At 43.7% G+C, this 26429-nt stretch overlaps 2 protein-coding genes across 2 annotated transcripts in view; one reads left to right on the top strand and one right to left on the bottom strand.

The window, feature by feature from the left end:
• SEC23A (SEC23 homolog A, COPII component) overlaps nucleotides 1-26429 on the top strand; it is a 981910-nt gene that overhangs the window by 475584 nt on the left and 479897 nt on the right. The gene's annotated exons all lie outside the window — the stretch shown is intronic.
• The window catches only part of LOC147689864 (adenosine receptor A3-like), an 81960-nt gene continuing 56600 nt past the window's right edge, over nucleotides 1070-26429 (bottom strand). The window contains exons 3-4 of the mRNA XM_086937359.1: nucleotides 23311-23464; nucleotides 1070-2077 (exon numbers count right to left, since the gene is read on the bottom strand). Coding sequence (XP_086793485.1) covers nucleotides 1918-2077; nucleotides 23311-23464 — 314 coding nt within the window. The 3' untranslated portion in view covers nucleotides 1070-1917. The remainder of the gene's footprint in view (nucleotides 2078-23310; nucleotides 23465-26429) is intronic.

Consider the following 26429-nt stretch of genomic DNA (forward strand, 5'->3'; position numbering starts at 1 on the left):
CCAGATCACTTCCGCCTGCCCACTCTTCTGCCCCCGGCCATTCTTTAAGCTGCTTCATCAAGGAGTTGCCTGCCTCTGAGTTTTCTGTATGAATCAATATGCTAAACATCAATCTATACCCAGGATATCATCAGAAACTGAAGCTCCCTCCAGCTTTGACCTGGAACCACCGCTTTGTTTACCAGCCACATCACTAACTTCAAACTTTAAAATATCGCATAAGGGCAATTTGCTAGCAAGGTGGATGAAAGCACACTTTGTCTGCAGAGAAAGGGTAAAAAAGTGCCAAGGAAGGGACTTTCAGTTAACTATTCCTAACTTCGACCAGTCACAGTAACACGGAAGTGTCTTGTGAGATATGCTTTTTCAAGTATTTACTATATTTAGTTGGTTAGATAGTGGAGGTGAAGATATACGGGATGGTTCTACTTTGTTTACGTCGTATTTACCGCGATTGTTGACTTTTGTGAGATGGCAGGAATGGAAAAAGAGTTGTAATATTAATTTTAGTCGTTCCTATTGATTATAGAACTTTCTCATTGTTTTTTTAACAAATGTTTTACAATACACCTTATGCATATTTTATCTTTTTTTTTTCAAATAAAGAAACAAAATGTAAGAATTTTTTTTAAATGTCTGATCGCCACTGAAAATGGAATCTTGCGAACAAGACTTCGTCCATAAACGAAGATCTTGAGACAGAGTGACCGAGTATTGTAGCCAGGGGACAGAACCTGACCCTGTACACCCTATAGACTTTTAACTGTTATCTGCTTGTGACACTTGCCATGCAAGTTTTACCTTTCCCCCGCTACAACAAAGTTTCACTTCCCTATCCACCCTCCTATTTAGCCTCCATTCAAGAACACCGCCACAAACCTATGCGTGCAATGATTCAGAATAAAGTTCCTTTTCCCCAGGTAGTCTGAAGAACCAAACTCCGCTCTCATAGTGAACTCAGTAAAATAGTTTCTTCTTTCATTGCATCTACGTACAATGTTAATTCTTTTAATTTCTACACACCCACTATGTTACTTGTATTTGTAGTGAGACTCTTGTGCCAACCTTTGCCCCTACTCTTCCCATCAGCGTTGGGAATTTATTTTGCTTGGTTGAGTAAAGATACATTTAAAGTGGACAGATTGACATCTGCTTTATTCCAGGAAGTGAACTCTGTGTCGAGTTTCTCCTTGATTAATCCTACAGTATTCCCACATGATGCTGTATAACTTTTCCGGACGGATCTATTCACTCAGAGGAGCAGTTATGCCTCTGATTAAAGTCCACTGGTGGACGTCCACTCTTGTTCCATGGTGAGACACACTTTGAAATGACCACCACCGTCTGCCCCTCTTGTTACTTTCCAGAAAGTTAAAAAGACCTTTCTCCTTCGTGACCTAGAGCTCTTAGTGCCAATTTGCACCATGACTGCGTTAAGTGATCTCACCTCGTGACGAGACTATGGTCTGTGCTGCATGTTTAATGCTGTAGACAATAACTAAAAGACATGCAAGGGCATCTTTGTTGTTCCATCAGTCGCTACATACTTTTATTAATTGTAAGCAACTCCCCTGGTGGGAAGTTATTTGAGGTGGGGAGACTGTGCAGGTATCTTCTCCAAGTAGGACTCATCCAGGAGTGATGTTTGGACAACATCTTCTTCATAACCTGAATGTGTTAAACTTGGCTTGAGCCCAAGCTTCTGCTTAATGTTTGAAGGAGCAAGGTACAGATACTTATTTTACAAGTAGAGTGTTTTGAAACCTTTGGTGCTCTACTGTGACGCCATTACACGTTCTGTCCATTTACGTTTTCAGCACAGGTCGTTTCTGTGATTTCACTTAGATATCAGTGTCTTGGTTTACTGAAGAGCTCCTCTGGACCTTACTTTGCATTCCGCATTTGTTTCTTATGCCTTTATTTGTGAGCAGCAATCTGGCTTGTGCTCCCGGGAAGACTGAAGCGAGATCTCAGGCTTAAACCTGGCTCTCTTGTCGAAGGGGGTGCATTCACTTCCAGATGTGCAGATGCCTGTTTAAATTTCTTCCATGTTTCTTGCATTGACTTCCTGTATTTTCTAAGAAGGAAGAAAAGAAGAATTTAGACCGCGAAATACTCCATCCTCTACTGCTGAATGTACTCAGGTGATGATTATTTGCGCTCTTTTTCTGTAAACAGATATTAACGTGCTTAAAATGTATCATACCTTAGCGCAAATTCCAACACATCAATTGGCGGAACACATTCAACGACCCACCTCCAAGGGTAGCTGCACATGTTTTACTTTTTGCATAAGATTAAATACAAAGCAAAACAGTCTATGAAAATGCGTATCTGTAGTATTTGTGGATTCGTGTGAAGGCTCGCCCAAATATATTGTGGAAGGGATGTACCCCAGACATTCCTGTGATGGGCCGTGATCAATATAATAAATAGAGCCTAAGCGAGTTCGTGAAGGTCTCCCTCTACCCCAAACCTGGCAGGGAAATGTCATCCAGAATAATGTATTTTTCGCAGTCGACCCCCAGTTTGCGAAATACCTTATTTACTAAACTACTTGCAAGCAAATTTAAGGGACACCGAGCCGGAGTGGACTTGAAATTTCATGTTCCTAAAAATGTTAAAGTCTGCGCTGGTTCAATGCTATTTCTAAGACTATCCCGGAGTGGAGCCAGCTCGGCTCCCTCCAGGTCCAGTGTTATCTGGACTTGTGCGCATTTCACATCTTTAAAAAAATTGAAGAATGTGGGGACCACGTTTTCTTGTTTTTTTGTAATGTGTATGCCAACAAAAAACCAGCCATCAGATGGGGCAAAAAGTATATATAAAATACATAGAGTTGCAAATGTTGTTTCGAAATTGACACTTAACGAGAGCAGGTACATAGGCGAACGAATTATTCGGTTCGAAGAGAAACCAGAGTATTAAAGAGAGCAGGTACAATGTGGTTCATTATAATGATAACCCCTCGCAACGACCGTGATAGCTACCTACTTTTGTTATCCAAATTGTGGATGGAACATTCTTACACATGTGAAAAATCGAGTTTACTATTAAGTTTGGGCAATTTATCTTTTATTCCTCATGTGGTTAGCTATTTTCAAAAGCTGGCATTCACCCACATAATATAATCGAATTGTGTGACTAATAAGGACCATCATTTTAATGTGAAACCGACTGTGCCCTTGTGGATCGTGATATGAATGAATCGGATTAGTGCATACCATGCTTCAGTTGTAAATTCTATCTTAAATTGTTTACATGTGCATACCATTATTTCATCAGAGGTTGTGCATAACCACCGTTAAGTAAGAGAGAAGCTGGAAAAATAGAGGCAAAGGAAACCGAAAAACATGGGTGTTCAAATAAGAAATAGAAATGAGAGGGAAACTCTGAGATCGAGATGACAGCGAAACTGATAGGGATTAGGATGTGCGTGCCATTCGAGGCGTTATTTTGGCCCTCCTTGTCATACAATAGATATTCTAAGCATTATGGTGGCATTCCTTGGCATTGTCTGGACATCGTGGTGGCACATGGCATATTGTGGCCATTCTCAACACATGGAGGCTTGGCATGGGGTATCCATTCTTGGCAAAGTGTCGCCATTCGAAGTAATATAGAAGACTGGACATATGGCTGTCCTCAGTTGTCTGTTAGGGTAATTATAGGCATCATTTGACTATCCCCGGCACAATGGTGGCAATTACAACACTTGTTTATGCTTTTCATATTATCAGCAGTTGGTCTTTTCTGTGTCTAACCCTGACATATGCTAGTTTTCCCATGCCTTCTATTATTACCCTGACATCGGTCGTCTGCATTTGATGGCTCAGGCTAGCATGTAGTGGTGGATATGTGAAACTATGTTCATGCGGGTCAGTAGTACTTGTGAATATTTGATGAATATGCTGAGCTGGTACTTAGGGACAAAACCTGCAGATTTAGTAAAAGTAAAAAGTGTGTATTTTGCTGACAAAAAAAAAGTTATTTTAAAAATGTATAAGTTTTGTTTGGGGGGAATTTGGTTTATTTACTCAACAGGAAAACGTGGCATTTGGGAATTATCTAGCTAATGTTATTTATTTTCCGTATTGTATTTAAAGTGGATATATAGGGACATTCCTTGCTGTGCCGGAGACTCTTATTGTTGTTTCATTGGTGCCAAAGGGTGTTTGCTACTACTGGTGTTATGTTGTGATACATAATGAGGCATTGCTTCGTCTAGATTGGTGAATATTTTCTGTCTGAGACCCTTATGGGTGTGTCTGCTGTCTAAAACAACATGATAGCTCTAGTGAAGGGGACCCATACAGACTAAGGCACCGAACACAAGTTGCACAGTGCTGGCAGGATGGTAAATCTGTACCCGCAAAACTCCTACTACCCAGTAACACCCCACCAGTACAGTGCAATTAAGAGCTTATCCCGAAGGAATTGGTAATAATCCTGTGGGCAGGAAAATGGGCAATGTGACTGGCAGGATTTTACAGCTGGTAAAACTAGATGTTCCAGTCCCAAGTAAATCTGGATGCGGGAATAACATCCCCCACACATGATTGAGTTTACCGGCACTCCATCTGTAAATTGTGCTCCACTCAACTCATAATCTAGGATTAAGAGTGCGAGATATGTTCATTCCCGCCCCTCCCCTGCCCCATTCACATAGAATTTCAGTTGTACATTAAGACCCATAGTATGACCGCAAATCTACGTGGAGGGTAAAATGGGAATACCAAAAGATTTACTTATAGACCAACAGCTGGTCCGAAAAGTGTCCCGGCAAAAGAGATGGAAGGTAAAGGTAAATAACAGTGTTATAGGTGTATTGAAAAATAACAGTAAGACATGTCAAATTGCATATCCAGATTTTGTGCACTGCCTATCAACCCAAGCTTTTCTTTAGCCACTTTTTACAGAAAAGGGAGTGAAAACTGCTGTGTTTTGCCAGATTTACCTATGATAGAGTCTGACCTCTCATACACCGGTAAAGTTAAATGTTGGCCATTAAAATGTTAAAATATTGGAATATTTCATTAAAGTCTATTTAGACCTGGCTCTAAAATCTTTGACTTTTTTGATTTATTTGAAACTTGTTCCGTAAAATCTACATTATGTCCCCATTATGTTAGAAAAATGTCAGGGGCATGACCTCCCAAAACCCTCTTGAAGGGTAGCGTTAAGATCTGCTTAGTAAACATAGCATTCTTTAGAATGGTACTTTAAAATTGGTAATTTGCTTATTTTTTTTCCAAATTTCATTTTTTTGTGGGGATGAAAGAAATTTTTGCAGCCTTTCCAGAAAGCATTGGGATTGGGATGGTTTAAAGCGGTCCTTATTTTCTTTTTCTTGCTACTCTCTTGTCATCAGTGCAACTCTGATGGACTTGAGACTTGCATGCTCTTAACATACTAATTCGCCTAGCTTGGATTTTGAAAATTTCAAGCAGGCAGCACGCTAGCCCCTTCTGGAGTTTTCCAGCAATTCAGTTTCTGTTCTGTCACAATGCATCTTCTCGGCTATAGAGAGCATCAAAGGCAGGTGCAAGAGGCTGCATAAACTCGGCTGCGCCACTGAGGCAGGCACACCAATCCACTGAGGCCCATACTGTGTTGCTCATGAGTGACCTGTAACATAAGTCAAGGTAGAGTGGATGTGTATGTGGCCAAGTCACACTTCTTTGGCCCTGTCTCAAGTCTAAGCAGGCGTATCCTATTCAAGTAACCAGGAAGGCAGCAACTGAGCTGCTAGATCAGTGGTACTCCTCTTTTTTCTGAAAGATCAATGCACTGGGAGGCACATCCAGATTTTAAAATCTGCTCGGACGATAAATAAAAATGCTTCTCTTTGAGATAATGCACTTTGCAGCCATCTTATTTGTCCACCCTTGTCCTAGCCTCTTATTTAACTCCAGTACAGGAGGTAAGGTTGTGAGGGTGGGTCAGAGTCATTTAATCTTTTTTAGAGGTATGGTGGTATATGATTTTCAGCGGTGGACCACAAACTGAATTTTCTCGGAGATATCACTCAAATTGCTGCAGATGTTTCTGTCATGATTTAGAGGGAGCTCGTGGTGCTCATTTAAAAGAAACTGCACCGAACACCCTTTGATCAGGCAGCAAGTTATTGCTACATATAAATCTCATGGTGTTCAGAAAGGACAATTGAGACTGCTGCTGCCTTGACCGGGAGACACCAGGAACACCTTCACTGCTCGCGGAACCCGCTTCGCGGGTCCCGCATCGTTGGAGCTCCTTGCACGGACCTTGGACACAGCGTGGGTGACTGCAGGGGCTGCAGGGCTGCGAGCGCTGGGAACCGGGACTCAATCTCCCAGGAGTCCCGGCAACCCCGAGGCCGACACACCTGGCCCGCTCTCCCTGACCGCCCCGCCCCACCCTTACTTCAACGTCATCACGTATATAGCTAATAGAGCATCCTGCTACGCGGGAGCGCCCGGGGATAAGCCCGGGCAAAGGGCGGGCCCTCTGTGGCCCTCAGAGGCCCGAGGAGACTGGACTGGACCCGAACCCCGGGTTTTTTACTGCCCCGTTGTGCATATTCTGAGTAAGTGTACTCTGGTCCATCATCTGACTGTGTTTTAAATTACTTATAAATGTCATTGCTAGTACTAAGCACAGACACTGTAATGTCGGACAGGTCCGGGGGTTTGCTCAATGGAACTTTGGATAATTATTTTACAAAGTTTGCCGCTGATGTCCCAAAGGAAATTACTCTAGCAGAGCGGCGTGCGGAACGCCGTCGTTCCGTTGAGAGCATGAAGAATAGGTCTCTGAGTCACCTTTACCAGTTGCCCCTACTACTGAAGAGAGTCAAAACGGCAATGATAGTGTTATTGTATTGGACAGCGTGCCTCCTGTTCTTAGAGATTGCACGCTGACACCCAGTACCTGCCCTAAGCAAACTGTGAATGGTTCTTCGCCTTCTAACCTTACCAGCACTTCCATTGTAACTAAGGCACTGATTACTCCTACACCTCCCATGTAAAATTATACGAAATAGGGCTAAGAAAATCACGCCGCATAGAAATTATGGCCCACCCCCGAACAAAAAAAGGCGGAAAAGGGGGGACCCACAAAAACAAAAGTTGAGTCACTCCGACTTTGGCATAAAGGTAAAGACCATTACTGGGAGTGAGAAGGCCCCAATACCTGCTCCTGAAGTACTGGGCCCAATGCCAGCACCTTCATCCCCCACACATATAGATAGGGAGGTTAGTACAGATATTCCTTCAGCCGGCACTGTGCCGCTAGTAACACACAATAATGTTACACTGGATAGTATCGAATGTATAATTAGGAGCTATTCCCTAGCAATTATAGAGAGATTAAACAAGGTAGAAGAACGACTAGGGAAATTAGAGCGGGAACTGGGAAGAAAGGATGTCCCTATAAAGGCTGCAGCAAATAATGCTGCGCAAACCATTACACTGCCTACCCAACCTACTACATCTGCCTCTAACCCTGTAGTGAACTCAATTCCAGCTACCCCAAAACACCCCCACAATAAAAATAATAAGCAACATAATCCACCTCCTAAAGTGCCGACAAACAAACCTGACCCGATTTCTGCTACTTCTGTTAACAGACCATCTAAGGGCCTGGGTAATGCATCTCAGGGGATACCAACTAGGGAGGGGGGAAGTATCAGACATAATCGGGTGATACAAAACAGGGCCCCCCTTCCAGAACTTCCACCGGAAGCAGTGCCTTTCGTGGTAGTACTTACAGGGGTGCCCGTGCTGGAAGAGAACAAGCGGGAGGGATTTGCCCAGCTGAAGAACAAAATCATGCATTGGCTGAGTTTATACAGGCCATTTGCAAGTAATATCAGCGGCGAAATTGTACATGTCCGTCGCCTCCAGTGGCTGGGGGGTAGACCCAAGGATATCGAGGGTGATGTGGTGGTTGTGAATTTAGAGACCAAAACGCTGTTCATTTTATGTTAAATTGGCCCCCAGGGAATGCTAGCAACCGCATCATCCCCCGACCATTGACGTATTTTTATCCGAGATCCGTGGTGTTCCCACCTCAGCACCAACTCCCTCATCACCCACCAATACAGGCTTACTCTAATACTTATCCCCCAATCTTACAGAATGTCAAGAACCCTCCACATGTGCCTTATTCTGTATCGGTCCCTGATCCCTACGGGTGGAATTTTGTGCCCTCTAGGTTCAATGCAACCGCCAATAGGAGAATGGACCATCTAAAACCATTTACGCCATTGGAGACCACAAATAGGTTCGACATATTTAATGGACTGGATGATTGCGATTGAAGTTTTTTGTGTTTAGGGGTTGAGGGAAGTGGAACACATACCTTCAGCTCGGAGGCCACTAATAATGGAGTTGACGTGAAGGGGATCCCTAGGGACAACACTTTAACTACTGCAGCATGCATAAGTAGCCCGACGGGAAAAAATGAAGTGGAAGCCTCGAGATTGTTTGACACTACTCAGAGATCCTTGGGGTGCAATGATCCCTCGGGTTCTACTACTCTTCACGGGGAAGTTTGCTCACAATACAATCAGTTCCAAATGGAACCCCCTAATGACTCTGGGGAGCAGGGAATCCCGGGCTATTGTCATGATTATGACACTGGACTTATCTTGGGTTGTCTGGTAAATGGAGATGAAGGATTAGGGGTATACCCGGATTTAGTCATTGCCCAAAACATTAGTTCACCTCCAATGGCACCCCGGATGGCACCTACTAACCCCCTGTTTTTAGATGAACCCCTGACTAGATTCCTGCATCCCCCACATATGGGAACGAATATTGCCGGGGAAGCAAGTACCCCAGGAAAAGGATATAAGTTAATGAGTTGGAATATCACAGGGTGGAATAATAAGGCGGACAGCCTTGGTTGGTCGGATTCTGTTACCAAGTTTGATATTCTTTGTCTCCAGGAGACGTGGTGTACTGAAGATATCCTTCTGGATGGCTATGTTGCTTATAACTGTCCGGCCCAGAGCTCCAATATGGGTAGAGCCAATATGGGTAGAGCCAGAGGTGGGCTGGTGATTCTGCTGTCCGCGAGCCTCCCGGTGAGAGTTAAGACTCACATGACAGTTGGTTCACATTCACAGGTACTATGGTTGCAGCACAATGGTGGCCGGAATGTTCTAATAATCAACCATTATAATAATGTGTTTAACCATTCCAGTTCTTTAGTGGTCGATGAACTTGATGTGGCAGTCGACAATTTGTGTGGGCAATCTTGTGTCCCCTTTGATATCTTGTGGGGAGGAGATCTTAATATTCATATGTGCCCTTATTCTTTCTCGAGGGTGTGTGGTTTTGGAGGGGAGGATGGGGAAGACCAGGCTCATTTTTTACATACGACCTATGGTGATTCACTTAATACCCTATTGCATAAAATGGATTTGCTGATTTTGTTGCCCAGGAAAGATAACAAGGGTAACTTGGTACCAACCTTTGTGGGAAGGAACTCCGCAACTATCATAGACTACCTTATAGTCTCTGCAAGTTTAAACACTTTGTGTAGTACCCCGGAAGTACTAGATCTGGCTCTGAGTGATCACAACTGTCTTACAACGCATTTGTTTATGTGGGGGGATAAGGCCGACGTGTCACATGGAACAGTGGCGGATCTAATCCCGCATAAACCGAATAGTCCTAGGATTAAATGGGGGAGACATAATGAGGAACAGCTGTTGATTAAAATTGTGTCTGCATGCATCCAGGAGGTGGAATGTTGTCTCAAGCCCAATACTGGCCTGACAGGTATATTAGCTGGGTTTGATACAATTAACGTGATTACGAAAAAGATCTTGACTAGCAACAAGGTAAAGGGACTAGGGGCCCCTAGAGGGTGGTTTAACAGGGCATGTACAAAATCCCTACAAAATTTTAAAAATGCCCTTCGCTAGTAAACCCAGGGACGGGGAAGCGGTCAGTTCTCTAAGGCGCACTTACAAAATGCACCTGAATTTAAGGAAGCAGGAATTAAGGGAGGAAGCCTGGGACAATATGTCCAAGGCAGTGGAACTTCGGGACACCAAGTTATTTTGGAATACTGTTAATAGCCCATTCCTACACAACGAGGCATACCCTGTACTCTCTGCCCAAGTAAGCGAGGAAAATTGGGTATCCTACTTTTCTAGTATATTTAACCCAGGAGGGACATCCCCAGAGAGTGTTACTGTTGTTGCCTCTGATCCCCCCACACAGCTTAATATCACAATTGCGGTGGTGGATAATGGCATCCGGTGTAGCAAGGGAGGGAAGGCACCCGGCCCTGATGGGGTCCCTATCGACTTATACAAAGCAGATGTATTGCTATGGAGCCCCCTGTTGACCAAGGTCTTTAACGCTGTTGCTTTGGTCTCTACACCACAGACCTGGGGAGAGTCGATTATTATACCTATTTATAAAACGGGAGATAGGGGCGAGGCTAAGAACTACCGCCCTATTTCTCTCCTCGACTCCTCCATGAAAATAATGAGCAGAGTGTTATTAATTCGCTTGGAGGAATGGGTTGAAGACAATGGCATCCTTGCGGACTCCCAGTTTGGGTTCCGCAAGGGGCTAGGCACTATAGAACAGTGCATCAACCTAGACCTTATTATTGGCAAGTATATGCATGCCAAACAGGGTTCGCTATTCCTCTGTTTTGCGGACCTTTCAAGTGCATTCGATTTGGTTGACCACGGTTTACTATGGACAACCTTATTGAATATGGGGGCCCCACCCGAAATTATTCATTTTTTGGCACGTCTGTATAGCAATTTGTCTGCTAAGATCCGTTTTGGGCAAATGGGTGAATGTACCTCTAGTATCCGAGTAGGTTCCGGCATTAGGCAAGGATGTGTTCTCGCCCCCCTTCTTTTCTCTCTTTTTATTAATGCCATAGAGTCGGAATTGCGATTAGTTAATGCCGATGCTCCGTCCGCTGATGGTTTAGCAATACCGGTACTGCTTTACGCGGACGACACGGTTCTTTTATCCAGAACCCCTGTCGGGCTGCAGAGACTCATGGATACATTTTTGGATTTTACTAATGGGAGAAAACTTAAGATCAACAATTCAAAAACTTTTTTATTTTGGCTTGTGGAAAGAAAGTTAAAAAATTAAGACCTTTTTCGTTTAAGGACAAACGATCCAAGTGGTTGACAAATTTTGCTACTTAGGTATTACTTTTAACAGCGGGGGTATATGGTCTCATGAGATGACCAACGTCAGGGCAAAAATGGGCAAATGTGCATTTGGTATTTTTAAATTCGCATCCAAATTGGGCTCAAGGCGCATATTTGATATGTTGTACATATATCGCCATAGATGTGTAGCTCTGGCCCTTTATAGGTCAGGGGTATGGGGACACTACAATCATAACTTGCTTCAAGTTGAAGAAAATAAATTCATTAAGAAACTCCTTTGTTTACCATCCTCAGTCTCTACCAGTTTGATCCACCAGGAGGTTGGCTTGGAGCATCTATCAGATCTTATTGGCCTTAGACCCCTACTGGTATGGAGATCTATCTGGCTTAAAGAACAAACCAGTTTTACGAGGAAAATTATTAATGACTGTCTCCACTTGGACAAGTGTAACTAGATCCCCTGGCTCCATTACATTTTTTCTTCATTTAAAGATGTTTTTAAGCTGAATGTCCGTGAAAACCCTTCCAGTGCCACGGACATCCCAAAAAAAGAGTTAAAGCACGTGTATATGAGGGCTAAGGCACAAAAGCGCAGTGCCGCCACCAGCCAGTACTCTACACACCATTTTTATAATACATATAACCTGGCTGAACCTGGTTTTGCAGAATATCTAAAAATGGTTACTATACGTTCACACCAGTATGTCTTTACTAGACTACGTATGGGGTCTGTTCACATGCTTGTTGCTTGTCCGCACATCAAGGTACATACTGTAGCCCCATGCCCGTGTGATGGGATTTCAAAGCAGAGTACTGAGCACTTTCTATTGATTTGCCCTTATTACCTGCAATTCCGTATTATCTACTTAAAACCACTTTTAAAAAAATATAAGGTATCTTCTATGAAATCAGCCATGAGCCTTTTATTTGCACTTGATGAACCTGATGTATGCTTTTTTACTGCTGTATATATTTTAAAATCTATATCTGTCAGGAAAAGTATGTCTTTCGTAACTTAATGTCTATAAAATGTAATCTGTAAATTGTAAGTTATGTGATGTACTGTATGCACTTTTATGATTATTTTTTATAAATGATCGAATAAAGTTTTTGAATTGAATTGAACTCCAGTACAGGAGGTAAGGTTGTGAGGGTGAGTCGGAGTCATTTAATCTTTTTTAGAGGTATGGTGGTATATGATTTTCAGCGGTGGACCACAAACTGAATTTTTCTCGGAGATATCACTCAAATTGCTGCAGATGTTTCTGTCATGATTTAGAAGGAGCTTGTGGTGCTCATTTAAAAGAAACGATTCAGAAAAGGGGGTGGTGATGAACAAAGTGTCTGAATTAAGAAGACCACTCTTACCCAGTCCAAAGATCCGGGCTTGATCCATCACCGTTTTTTATCTCACTGCACCATCCCACGGTGTTGGATCTAGCCCTGATCTCTTGACTGGGTGAGAGTTTTCTGCTTAATTCAGAGACTCTGTCCCTCACCACCCCTTGTTGTAAATATTTTTGTCCACCCTAAGCGTGGAGGGTATACTCAGACATGAGTCCCTTGCTCATTGCACCATCAGGATTCAAGCAAACCGGGCCGAAGACGGCTGTAATGCCAGAAACCGGTCCCCGGGAGCTTGTTTCCTTCCCAGTGTAAGAATTGGCTTTTGTAGTTTGGTTTGCCCTGTTCCCATCATGCACTGGGACAGGAACAGACTAATTTGCATACAGCCAGGTTTTGAAACTGGGATGGTGCAGTGAGCTAAAAAACGGTGTTGGATCTAGCCCTGATCTCTTGACTGGGTGAGAGTTTTCTGCTTAATTCAGAGACTCTGTCCCTCACCACCCCTTGTTGTAAATATTTTTGTCCACCCTAAGCGTGGAAGGGTATACTCAGACATGAGTCCCTTGCTCATTGCACCATCAGGATTCAAGCAAACCGGGCCGAAAACGGCTGTAATGCCAGAAACCGGTCCCCGGGAGCTTGTTTCCTTCCCAGTGTAAGAATTGGCTTTTGTAGTTTGGTTTGCCCTGTTCCCATCATGCACTGGGACAGGAACAGACTAATTTGCATACAGCCAGGTTCTGAAACTGGGATGGTGCAGTGAGCTAAAAAACGGTGTTGGATCTAGCCCTGATCTCTTGACTGGGTGAGAGTTTTCTGCTTAATTCAGAGACTCTGTCCCTCACCACCCCTTGTTGTAAATATTTTTGTCCAACCTAAGCGTGGAAGGGTATACTCAGACATGAGTCCCTTGCTCATTGCACCATCAGGATTCAAGCAAACCGGGCCGAAGACGGCTGTAATGCCAGAAACCGGTCCCCGGGAGCTTGTTTCCTTCCCAGTGTAAGAATTGGCTTTTGTAGTTTGGTTTGCCCTGTTCCCATCATGCACTGGGACAGGAACAGACTAATTTGCATACAGCCAGGTTCTGAAACTGGGATGGTGCAGTGAGCTAAAAAACGGTGTTGGATCTAGCCCTGATCTCTTGACTGGGTGAGAGTTTTCTGCTTAATTCAGAGACTCTGTCCCTCACCACCCCTTGTTGTAAACATTTAAAAGAAACTGCACTGAACACCCTTTGATCAGGCAGCAAGTTATTGCTACATATAAATCTCATGGTGTTCAGAAAGGACAATTAAGTGAACAAGAATTCCTCTCAAGGGTCTCCAACCTTTTCTGCAGTGAGAGCTACTCCCGATCAGTGAAAATCATTGCAAGCTAAGTAAGTTGCTTATTTTTACCAGACACCCCCACGCCCAGCTTCATTGACTTTAAGCCCAGTGACCATGGAGAAAGATACTATGGTTTGAACATAATATAGCAGGGCTGCCTTGTATGTCCGTGGGAGTGTGTCTGAATATGTGGACGTATGAATGAGATATCTGTGTATTGTGATTGAGAGCCTGTGCCATATGTGCATATGGCACAGGACATACCTTTGCCATATGTGGCATTGCTACATGTATAATACAAACATACAAACATTTATTTAAATGGGAAAAATGTTCGGCAAAATTGTTCCTAATAGGGAACATTTTTTGGAGGTTTAAATTTCTCCTACCAAGAATAATGGCGTTATATTTAAGTTATATATATTGCATGTGTCTAATAGCCAGTCGGAACAAGATGCCTTCTGTGTGTAAAGGCGATACTTTGATATGCAAGAAAATTATACTGAAGTGTTAACTTTGTTTATGTGAATTCTATGAAAGTAGTTACATTTTTTCCCATTTCCAAGTGTCACATTTACAGACACCAGGCATCTTGCTTCCAGTGGCCTGTAGACTCTGTACCATACTTATAATAGAGAATACATCCATTTGTTTAAATGTGAGTACACATTTAGACATAATTTGCTTAATTGAAAGTGGAGAAAGATATCAAGACTTAATGTTTCATAGACATATATTTCTTCACTTTAAATTAGTCCCATCAAAAAAAATATACAATATTTCAGTTATAAATATGGCACAGTGTCTTCTGGCCACTGGGAGCAGGAGGCCTGCAGTTTGTAAATGTGGCACTTTGAAATGGGAGAAAATTGAAATGAAGGGTTAACTTAATCATTAAGTTAGCTTTTCATTTTAATTTTCCCAATTTAAAAACATTCAGAAACATCAGTTTGTTATCACACTCCAATACTAAGTTGACAAGGTCTTTTATTTAAGAATTAAATACATCAGTGTTTGTTAATCTCCTCTGGTCCTCATTCTGGGCCATGAATATGACTGAGCACTGCTTATTATCAGGACCTGCTATCTGCAGCCTAAGGCTAATAATGGAGAATAAATTCAACCTTCCCTTAACTTTAAAATGAAAATGTGACCCTGTGCTTAAAAATTAACTCAAGGCTGCAAACTACTCTGAAGGTGTCTGTGAGCTTTTGGTAGCTCGTGATTGACTGGTTGGAGACACCTGCTCTATAGGGTCACTGCATTTTTAAAGATTAATAATAAAGCTATGGTGGGCAATTAATTGTAATATCTCTGTTCAATCTGTCCATGTAGTGAACTATCCCAATTAAAAGGCAGATGCCCTGAGCAGTTTGAAAAGACATGCCATGAATGAAGTGCATTTTCAGGAGGTAGTGGATTATCTTTTTTCAAGGTGAATGTTTCCTTAAATTAATCTTTTTTGACACTGTCCACAAAATGTAACTTTTGCTATAGGAAGTGTCCATTAAAATGGGCTTTGTGGGATATGTTAGTCCTAGGTCAGTTTCTGCGAATTGCAATGTGAGTATTCATCATGAGGACCATGACAATACCAAAATGTACTGACTGCATCTGCCTGGCAAAAAATAATCTGGCTTGAGACTTATTGATTCCCATCCAAGTGCCACCTAGGATTCATCCAGATGTCTTCTTCCTTCTGTCTCAGGAAGTGGGCAGGGTGATGCATACGAATGTGAATTGCTTTTGGATATTTTCTTTTGGTTAAAAAGGTTTTCAGGTTTTATGCATGTGCTTCTTTAGAGAATCCAATTCTTTCTTTTAGCATAAGCAGGAGAATCGTTTGGCATGACTGTAAGAAGATAGAAATTGTTTATAATTAAGTTTTTTACCTCACGCATTTTTATTTGTGAAGTGTTTCTCCAGTATTAGGGGTGTCTTTCATAGATTCACATGCCTGAATCATTCCCCGTCGTCGGAGTGGGAGTCCCACGGTACATAAAAAAGCAATAATATGCTATAAATATGCAGTAAATACCAATAGAAATAAACCAGGAAGTAAAGTAGCCCTCAGCTACAGTAGAAAAACTTCCACATCTATGACTATCCTAGTCATTTTGTATAGTCCAAACTACAGCCAATCAGGCGCCAGCACCCACCAGAATGTTCTCCCCACAGGCTCAGGCTCTCAGATTTTCTACCGCACGTCGTGTGTAAGGGAGTCTCCCAGAGCTCTGCTCAGTTTTCTTCATTCTACTTCAATTTAAACTATTTTCAAGGATGTCTTCTAAGAAGTCTCTCTTCAGAGCCTGAGATTGTTGTGGTAAGCTTCGGCTGTTTGAGAAAGATCCACATAAAATGTGTATCAATCCCTATACCCAGATAACCAGGCCTCTGATTGTAAGATCTGCAGGACCATGCCTCAAAAGACTCTCAGGGATATAGAGGGTCGTTTACTTCTGTGGTTGAAGAGGCTAAAGGATTCTTCTAATCCTGCTTCTGAGGTGGGCAGCATTGCCTCTGGTTCAACTACACCCTCTAGGAAGAGGCCTGCCCCTGACGGAATGTCTTCACCTAAGGCAAAGGTGACCAAAAAACAACCACCTTCTAGGGGACTGGATAAGCCTTCAACATCCAAGGCTGTCCCCTCAAGCAAGGGCATGGAGAGCGCTTCTGACCTTAAAAAAGAAATAACCATCAAGATTCCTCAGTCATCTGAGAGGAATTCACCATCTCCTCTGACGACGATGTCCACTTCCACCTCCTTGTCGACGAGAACGACGACTACAGTGACATCGACGGTAACTTTTTCCTCTCCTAAACCTAGTATGGTTATGTCATAGTCTACGTCGTCTCCAACTATGGTATTTGTCTCTGTGAGGCCTGTATCGTCGACGCCTCGTCGTCGACGCCTCTGAAGGCTTTACTGCCGATGAAAAAGAAATCGTCGACGAGCTCGTCGACGGGCTCCACGCCGTCTACAAAGGTAACTCCGTCGGCGAAGAGTGAACCGTCGACAGAGAAAACACCGTCGACGACGAGTGTCCCGTCGACGAAGAGTGTCCCGTCGACGAAGAGTGTCCCGTCGACGAAGAGTGTCCCGTCGACGAAGAGTGTCCCGTCGACGAAAGATGCCTCGTCGACGACAAAACCATCGGAAGGAAATCCTCCGACGCCGCCGCAATTGTCATAATGCACGGCACTACAGGTTTGGTCTCCATTGACGGTGTTTCTAACACCAAAGCAAGCATCGGGACAAATGCGTGAAACAGCAATGCAGCTTTCACCCCTTCGTATTTCACCTTAAAAGGTGTCTTCGGAAGTGCCAGAACAACTTTTAGACTCTGAAAGTGAGGATGAGATGGTCCAGAATACATTTGGACAAGCAACTAGCCCATCGGAGTTGCATATCAAACTTCAAGATGAAGAGTATGATGTTTCACAGTCTCCGGTTCACTTATCGACACCAGTGAATAACCCAGTTGCACAGGTGCCTATGGCTTTGCTATCCAATTTACAATACATGCTGGATGATTACTATAGGAGATTCCCACCATCAGAATCAGCAGGTTCTGGGCCGACAACTCCAACTTCCGAAGCACCTCCTCTCGTGCGTCCACAGGTGTGTCCGTCTCCACAATCACGGCCTACTCAGGAGGAAGCTCCGCAGACTTCGGATGATAAAGACCAACGGGAAGAAGGAGAAGTGGATGATTTGTCAGAGTGGGATGATTATCAAGTGCAATCTCCTTCCACATCTCCTCAGACTACGTCGGCCTCCCCTCCGGTGGATGTCGCAAGTTTTCACTTATTAAAGGAACGTGCAACCAAACGTTTCAATATACAGATGGAACAGACGGAACAAGAATGCTTCTTATACGATTTCAAAGATCAGCCCAGACGACAGGTTAAGACAATACCCATCGTAGAATTTATCTGGAAAGAAGGGATTAAAGTAATGTCAACACAGGCCTCCATTCCTCCGGTCTTGCCAGGCATAGATAAAAAATATAAAGCTCCTGATAAATCACCTGCATGTCTGATTGGGCAACCTAAACTTGACTCAGTAATTGTCCAGGCCGCCCAAAAGAGGGCCAGAAATCCATCCTCAGCAGTGACGGCGCTGCCGGACAGGGATGGCAGACGCCTAGACTCAATTGGAAAGCGTGTTTCCACCATGGCTGCAACACCTGTTCGCGCTGCCAACGCATTGGCCATTTTGGGGCGATACGACCGCCAAATGTGGTCTGACATCGCGCCATTCATAGATCTCCTCCCTGAACAATCCAAGACTGAGGCACTTCAAATTCTTCAAGAAGGCCAAAGAACCTCTGAAGAGATTATCGACTCAGCGGTAGATGTCGCATCTACAGGATTTCGACAGTTAGCAGGAGCTGCTGTCCTGCGCAGACAAGGGTGGTTACATTCAACTTCTTTCAGGCAAGAAGTTCAGAACAGAGTTTTAGACATGCCATTCGATGGCGAATATTTATTTGGTCCCAAGGTTGAGGAAGCATTACAAACTATTAAAAAGGATACAGAAACGGCAAGATCCCTGGGCACCCTGCAATTTCGCAAGCCGCCCTTTCGAGGGGCAAGAGGACGTGGGACGTCCTCCAATAGAGGTGGATACCAACAACAATCCACATATAGACAAAATAACCAGCGCTATCAGACGCAGCGCTACCAGTCTTACGGACAGAAAAGATCAACCTACACCCATGGCAGGGGTAAGACAAACTACTGTGGCAAGGACAAACGCCAATGTGACTTTTTACCTGCCACCACCGATTTTCCACCCTCGCAAAAAACTTGGCGGAAGAATATCACAATTTTACTCTAACTGGCAGTCTATAACAACAGACAAATGGGTCCTGGATATTGTGGCCAGGGGCCATGCCCTAGAATTCGAAAAATTCCCTCCAAATTTTCCGCCAAAAGGACCACCTCCAGCTCAACTAAAGGAGCTGTTTATCCAAATCAAAGAGATGATACGAAAAGGAGCGATAGAGAGCGTCCCTCAGAAGATGAGAGGAATGGGGTTTTACTCCAGGTTCTTCCTGATAAAAAAGAAGAACGGAGAATGGCGCCCGATCCTCGATCTTCGCGCTTTGAACAAATATCTAAGGAAGTTAACATTCCGGATGTTGTCGCTTCAGGAAATATTGCATCTTCTAGCAGCAGGAGACTGCATGGTCACCTTAGATCTCCAGGATGCATATTTCCACATTCCTATTCTACCTCGCCACAGGAAATTTCTTCGCTTCAGGGTGGCTGGCAGGGACTACCAATTCAAGGTCCTTCCTTTTGGTCTGCGGTCAGCCCCAAGGGTATTTACAAAGGTTTTAGCTCCAGTGGCTGCGCACCTCCGGCTGGAGGGAATACAAATTTTCCCATATCTGGACGACTGCCTTATAAAGGCCAGTTCTCACGAAACCGTTCATCGACACCTACAGCAATGCCTACACCTATTTCAGTCTTTAGGCCTGACCATCAACTTCGACAAATCCCAAATGCAATCGTCTCAAAGAAGGGCATTCTTAGGTGCGACTCTAGACACTCAAAAACTCGGAGCTTTCGTCTCAAAAGAGAGACAGATAAAGATAAGTCGGCTAGCACAAGATCTGATGCAAAGAAAGTCAGCTTCAGTCCGACTATACAAGTCATTTCTAGGGATGACATCGGCTTGTATTCCATTACTTCCAAATTGCCGGCTCCGAATGAGGCCGCTTCAGGAGGAACTGACCTTACAGTGGAAACAGGTTTCGGGAACTTTCGAGGACCTCATTCAAATCACGCCACTCATGAAGAAGCCTCTTCACTGGTGGACACAGATGAGTCATCTGAAGCAAGGGTGCGCGTTCCTTCAAGAAGCACCGAGTCTAACCATCACTACAGATGCGTCCCTCGAGGGCTGGGGGGCTCATCTACAAGGCCTCACGATCAGCGGCAAATGGACTGCACAGCAGAAACGGTGGCACATCAACCGTTTAGAACCGAGGGCCATTTTTCTTGCACTCAAGGCGTTTTGTGCCATCATTCAGGATGCCAATGTGTTGATACGAACAGACAACACAACAAGAATGCACTACGTCAACAAGCAGGGGGGAACACGATCTCTTCTCCTGTCTCAAGAGGCGCAGGATTTATGGACATGGGCTCTTCACCACAATGTAAATCTGCAAGCAGTGCATGTTCCGGGGACAGAAAACGTCCTCGCGGACGCGCTCAGCAGAACAACGGTCACCACCCACGAATGGGAGCTTCACCAGGAGACAGTGGAACACATATTTCATCAGTGGGGTTGGCCAGACCTAGATCTATTTGCGACAAGGACCAACAGCAAATGCCAAAACTTCGCAAGCTGGCATCCCCACAAGAACTCTCTGGGGAATGCATTCTCCATCAACTGGTCTCTGATGTTTGCGTACGCTTTCCCACCGATTCCACTAGTCCCCAAGGTTCTGCGGAAAATGAAGAAGGAGCCTTGCCGACTCATTCTGATTGCGCCCAGATGGCCGCGCCAATATTGGTTCACAGAGCTCCTCCTACTGTCAGAGTGCAAGCCAATACACTTACATCCAATTCCGAACTTGCTCAGCATTCATGAAGGACAAGTCTTCCATCCGGACCCAGCATCTCTGAAATTAGCGGCCTGGCTCCTGAACACCGTGAGTTTGCACACCTAAACATCCCGGAGGACTGTAAAGAGTTGTTGGCCAAGGCTAGAGCGCCTGCTACCATCAAGACGTATAGTCTGAAATGGAAGCGCTTCTGCATCTGGTGCCGTTCAGCAGGGGTTCACCCTTTTTCAGCAAAACCACAGGAAATTCTTCCTTTTTTCCTGCAGTTAGCACAAACAGGTCTGTCTCATGCAACTATATCGACAGGATGGGACCAATTCTCTGTACTCAGCAAGGGTTATCCAACAATTCTTCAGAGGACTCTTTAGAATGTTCCCTCCTGTACGGCGTCCGCCTCCTTCATGGCATCTGAATGTGGTCCTAGCTCAACTCATGCGTCATCCATTCGAGCCCATCCACAAGGCCGATCTAAAGTACCTTTCATGGAAAGTATCACTGCTCTTAGCGTTAACATCCTCCAGAAGGGTTAGTGATATCCAAGCTTTCACTGTGAACCATCCTTTCCTGCAATTCACTAGTGAATCTGTGATACTTCGCACAAATCCAAAATACATTCCGAAAGTACCTTCGGATTTCCATCTCAACGAACCTCTTGTTCTTAAATAGTTCTTTCCAGACCCACAAACACCTGCGGAAAGAGCGTTACACTCGCTGGACATTAGAAGATGTCTTAAATTCTACCTACAAAGAACATCTGCTCTACGCACTTCTGATCAGTTGTTCATCACCTACGGTGCAATTCGTAAGGGGCAGGCAGTTTCAAAACAGAATATTTCAAGATGGATCTCTGCTGCCATTGCCTTTTGCCATGCACAGGCTGGGAGACCTTTACTGTCAGCGCCCAGAGCACACTCTACAAGAGCGCTCTCTTCATCTACAGCCTTATTTGCTGGAGTCCCTCTTCAGCAGATCTGCAAAGCGGCTACTTGGGCTAGTCGCCATACCTTTACCAGACATTACTGTCTAGAATCGATCAGCGAGGCTGATACTTCTGTGGGTCGAGCTGTTCTACGGAATCTGTTTCACTAAGGTGAGCCTCTGTTTCCCACCTCCTTGTTTTTTCTGCTGTCAGACGCTTCTTATGTTATGTTTACACATATTTTTCAGGATTGCATTATGTGATGCTTAATACGATATGTGTATTTTCACTTTGCATTTTTATATGCGTTACTTGCTGACAAGCTTGGCTTCTTTAGTGTCTGCACAGCAAGGATATGTACTGCTAGCTACTCTGATTCAGGCATGTGAATCTATGAAAGACACCCCTAATACTGGAGAAGAACAATAGTTACTTACCTGTAATCTGTGGTTCCCCAGTATTGGTGTCTTTCATAGATTCACATGCAACCCGCCCACCTCCCCTCAGAGGCTTTTAGGCTATAAGGGTTTTTACCTACACTCCTGCGAGAAAATCTGAGAGCCTGAGCCTCTGGGGAGAACATTCTGGTGGGTGCTGGCGCCTGATTGGCTGTAGTTTGGACTATACAAAATGACTAGGATAGTCATAGATGTTGAAGTTTTTCTACTGTAGCTGAGGGCTACTTTACTTCCTGGTTTATTTCTATTGGTATTTACTGCATATTTATAGCATATTATTGCTTTTTTATGTACTGTGGGACTCCCACTCCGACGACGGGGAATGATTCAGGCATGTGAATCTATGAAAGACACCAATACTGGAGAACCACAGATTACAGGTAAGTAACTATTGTTCATATAGCACATTATTGTACTTGTAGGCTGGACCCTCTGCTAATTATTGTGCCTGCACTTGAACTGTTAAAATTAAACCAAAAGCCCTGTAACCAGGCCAAGCCTGTAGTTTGCCCCTCCATTGCTCCTGCATTGCCCCGGAAGGGCATCTACCATAGTTACTTATTATCTTGCCCATATGTTACCACTCTGTAACTTCTGGATGGACTCTATAATCATTAGTCATGACTATGTCTGATGCAAGGCTGTGATTGTGGCCTGGAACCAGACCTTACTTGTACGTTGCTCCTGTCACTTGTAAGTGGACTGTTTTGATGAGTTCCCATAGCTCTTTGCATTCAGGGCATGCTTTGGGGTTGCCCCTTTTTCATCTGTGGGTGGGCTCTTAATAGTAATTGTTGTGGCTGCGCTTGTCTAGTCAAAGCCTGAGTATTATACTTCTGTAACCCCTAGGAGGTTTATCTCCTGCCACGCCTGTGTACGTCTAGGGCACACCTGTGGTTTGCTTCTGTGTCATTCCTGAGTGGACTTTTCAGATTATGTAACATGGTTGCATATGTCCAGTGCTTGTCTGTGTGTTGCTCTTATGCAGCTGAAAACCAACCTCAGGCCTTAATCTTTGCCCATCTGGCCCTTGAATTCTGTGTTACACTTTAGGCATAATCGCAGCTGCACCATCGCAGCAATGCTACTCAGAGGGGGCCCCTTTGTCCGACTGCACTTGTTCTATCTTGTTTGTCTCCCCCAGCTGATATTCCACATCTCCTAAACGCTTCCACCATTGGGCCTACTCACAGTCCTCACCATCACCACCAGGCACAGCTGTAATTTATTGTAAATCGCATGCATTCTAGCCCTCACTAGTATTGCCTCCACAACACATGTAGTTGCTACAGCTTCAATCAGGTTAAGAGCATCACTCTGGTCAGTCAGGCACTACCCCAAAGGCCAAATGCAAGTGAACACTCTTCCAACCATTCACACTCTATAGCGTAGTGTGTACCTGTCCTCCATTGCCCTTCAGTGCTTCATAAGGGGTATGTAGAGCTATATAGAACTAAATTCAATACAATAAAATGTATCCATTGATTTTCAGTCTGCAAAATGTAAACTTAAGTGCGAGTATTCTTACTTTTGACCCAGTGATGTGAGCCATGGATTTAACACAGATGTTAACAGAATCAGCCATGTTGACATTTTTTCCACTAGCGATGGAACATTCTCCTCTTGAAAAATATCCAAGAAACTGATGGTTGTGTAGGGTATCCAGCATACGACAAGATATACTGAAAGAAAAATGATATGATTGTGAATACATTAAAATAAGTAATTCATATTTTGTTTTACCTCGTATATTATGTAATATATCAAAACAAAAATGTTCCTTTTTTTAAACATTTATTTTTTATTCTTTTTCTTAGCCACATGTATAAATACATTACATTAAAAGAAAACAGAAATAAAATACCAGTGATCATTATCAGAGCACATGAGAACACAAAGAACCGAACAGAACTATATACCTATCCAATTACAATTACCACACATATAAAGGAAAGGGAGACAAATACAGAAATAATGCCATTGATTCTTAGTGCCATTGAAGACTGGACCACACCCTTTTAAATTTTAGCCAAGAGCGTGGACTTCTGGCTTTGGCTAACGCTATTTCCATTTCATAAATTTCCCTTCGTAAGACCCAAAATTCATTAATATTTGGACTCACTCTTTGAATCCATGATCGAGCTATGCATAAACGGGCACATGCCAGAATCATTGAAACAAGTGATCTCGTAAGACAACCTGAATCTGAAAGTACCCCCAACACTATTTCCTTCACTGAAATCTGGTTATCATGGCCAACCAATGTTGCAAGCGCATGGATTACATCAGACCAAAATGTATTCAACATAGGACAGGTGATGAACATATGACGTAAATATGCAGCATATCCTTGACACTTTGGGCAGTATGACTTAGTAGCTGATTGGGTATTACCCCACTTAGAAATTTGCTCTGGAGTATAATATAGCATAAATATAACTATGTTGCTGAAGTTTCAGACTGACTGACGTCACTGCAGAATCTATAGTTTCCAAAGATTTCTGTAATTCCTCTTTAGTTATATTAATATTGAAAATCCGACTTAACTGCTATCTGTATACCGTCATCACTAACAGCTGCTATAAGTTTCTGATAAGTTTTGCAGATAGTTCCTCGGCCTGTAGTACAAAAAAATACAGATAGTATCTCAGAAGGATTGGATAACTCTAATAAGCCCCGACCGCGAGTGAAAAAATCCCTTACTTGTAAGTACTTTAAAAAATAGGTCTGTAGCAACCCAAATTCTTCTTTCAGGGCTAAATAAAACCGGAATCCTTGTCCATCATACAATTGACCAAGCTGCGTTATACCCTTGCGCTGCCACTCTTTCCTAACGTAGTCATGAAATATGTCAGGCAGCATGGGGTTTCCCCATAATGCAGTATATACATGGAGATCTGGTAGTGCATATTCTTTACAAATTTCATGCCATATCCTAGTAATATCCCTAACTACCTTAAATCGAACCCGCTTATAGTAATTAGGGTCAGACGTTTTGTATAATAAAAACCCCGTATTTAATCCACAGGCCAGTTGGTATGCGAGCCAAATAGTACTGGTGCCATGCCCCTAAGTAAACTTTGTATTCGCTCGGCAAATGCGTCCCATAAATATAATGTAAAATCTGGGAGTTTAAAACCACCTTAGCTTTATATACCGTATAGGTCTCCTTGCACGCCGATAGCCCCAGATAAAGCTACCAATGGCACCGTCTAAACACTTAAAAAACGTCAGCGGTACCCTTAGCAGAATCGTGCGAAAAATGTACAAAAACTTCGGAAGAATATTCATTTTAACAACGTTGCACCTCCCATATATACTAAGGGGAAGCCGGTTCCAACATCGCAGTTTGACCACCACCTTTTTAAGCAGTGGCTTGTAGTTAAGTGTAATCATATCATCAATTTGGCTGCTAAGACAGACTCCCAAATATATTGCCGTTCTTATAATCCCTAATGTTACTGGGGGCATTTCAAGTTGAAAATGTAAAGCCGTCTGTGTCTTACTCAAGTTTATCCAGTATTGGGGTATCTTTCGTGGATTCACATGCTTAGAATCATCCCCGCTACGAGGTGGGAGTCTCTCGGTACAATAAAATATATACATTATAGTCATAATAACATCATACCATAGGCTATAGTAGATAGCAAAGTCACTACACTAGCCTATCTTAGTCCTTTTGCAAAAAGAACCAAACTTGGAAACCAGCCAATCAGGCAGCAGCCCCTCCTAGAACTTTCCCCACAGAGAGGCAAACCCTCAGATTTTCTACCGCACCTCGTGTGGTAGGGAGTCTCCCTGAGCTCTGCTCAGTTTTTTCCTTAAGCCTTACTTTCTGGGAAGAAATATGTCTGATTCCAAGAAGAGTTTGTTTTTGGCCTGTTTTTCATGTGGGAAGAAGAGACTACACTTTGAGGACCCACATAAGGAGTGTATTTATTGCCTCTACCCAGCACACAAGGTTAAGGACTGCAGGATCTGTAGAACCTTTCCTGCCAAGACCTTGAAGGATAGAGAAGGACGCCTGGTGGTTTGGTTGGAGAAGTTGAAGGCATCATCTGAAGTGGTATCTGAAGGTGAGGGCAGTATTAGTCCTCAAGTGTCCATCCCCATATCCAAGAAGAGGGATAGATCTGGAGATCCTCCTGAGAAGCTGAGTAAGACCTTGAAAACATCCTCTTCTGAGGTGGGTCACTCTTCCTCAAAAAAAGAGAAAGTCTCTTCTGAGGTAAAATCTAGAGATAAGGTGAAGGTTTCTCAGAAAACTACCTCAAAATCTCTTCAGGACCCTCCATCAATGAGTAAAACATCTTCGTCGACGAGAAAATCACCACAGAAGGTGAGTGGATCTTCAGCGTCGAAGAAAAGTATACCGTCGAGAAGATCCCCATCGACGGCATCGACGACGAGTGTCCCTATGCCGTCAATGACCCACATCATGTCGGCACCGGCTTCGTCGGCGAAGATCCCGTCGACGATGCCTCCGCCGTCGAAGATGAGTATCCCGTCGACGACGAGTATCCCGTCGACGGTGCATCATATTCCGACGACGAGCCCGCCGTCGACGACGTTACTGTCGACGAGCCCACCGTCGACGACGATACCCTTGACTATATCACCGTCGACGATGATTATACCCTCGACGGC

This window comes from Lissotriton vulgaris, chromosome 9 (assembly GCF_964263255.1).
Source record: "Lissotriton vulgaris chromosome 9, aLisVul1.2, whole genome shotgun sequence".
Classification (NCBI taxonomy): Eukaryota; Metazoa; Chordata; class Amphibia; order Caudata; family Salamandridae; genus Lissotriton; species Lissotriton vulgaris.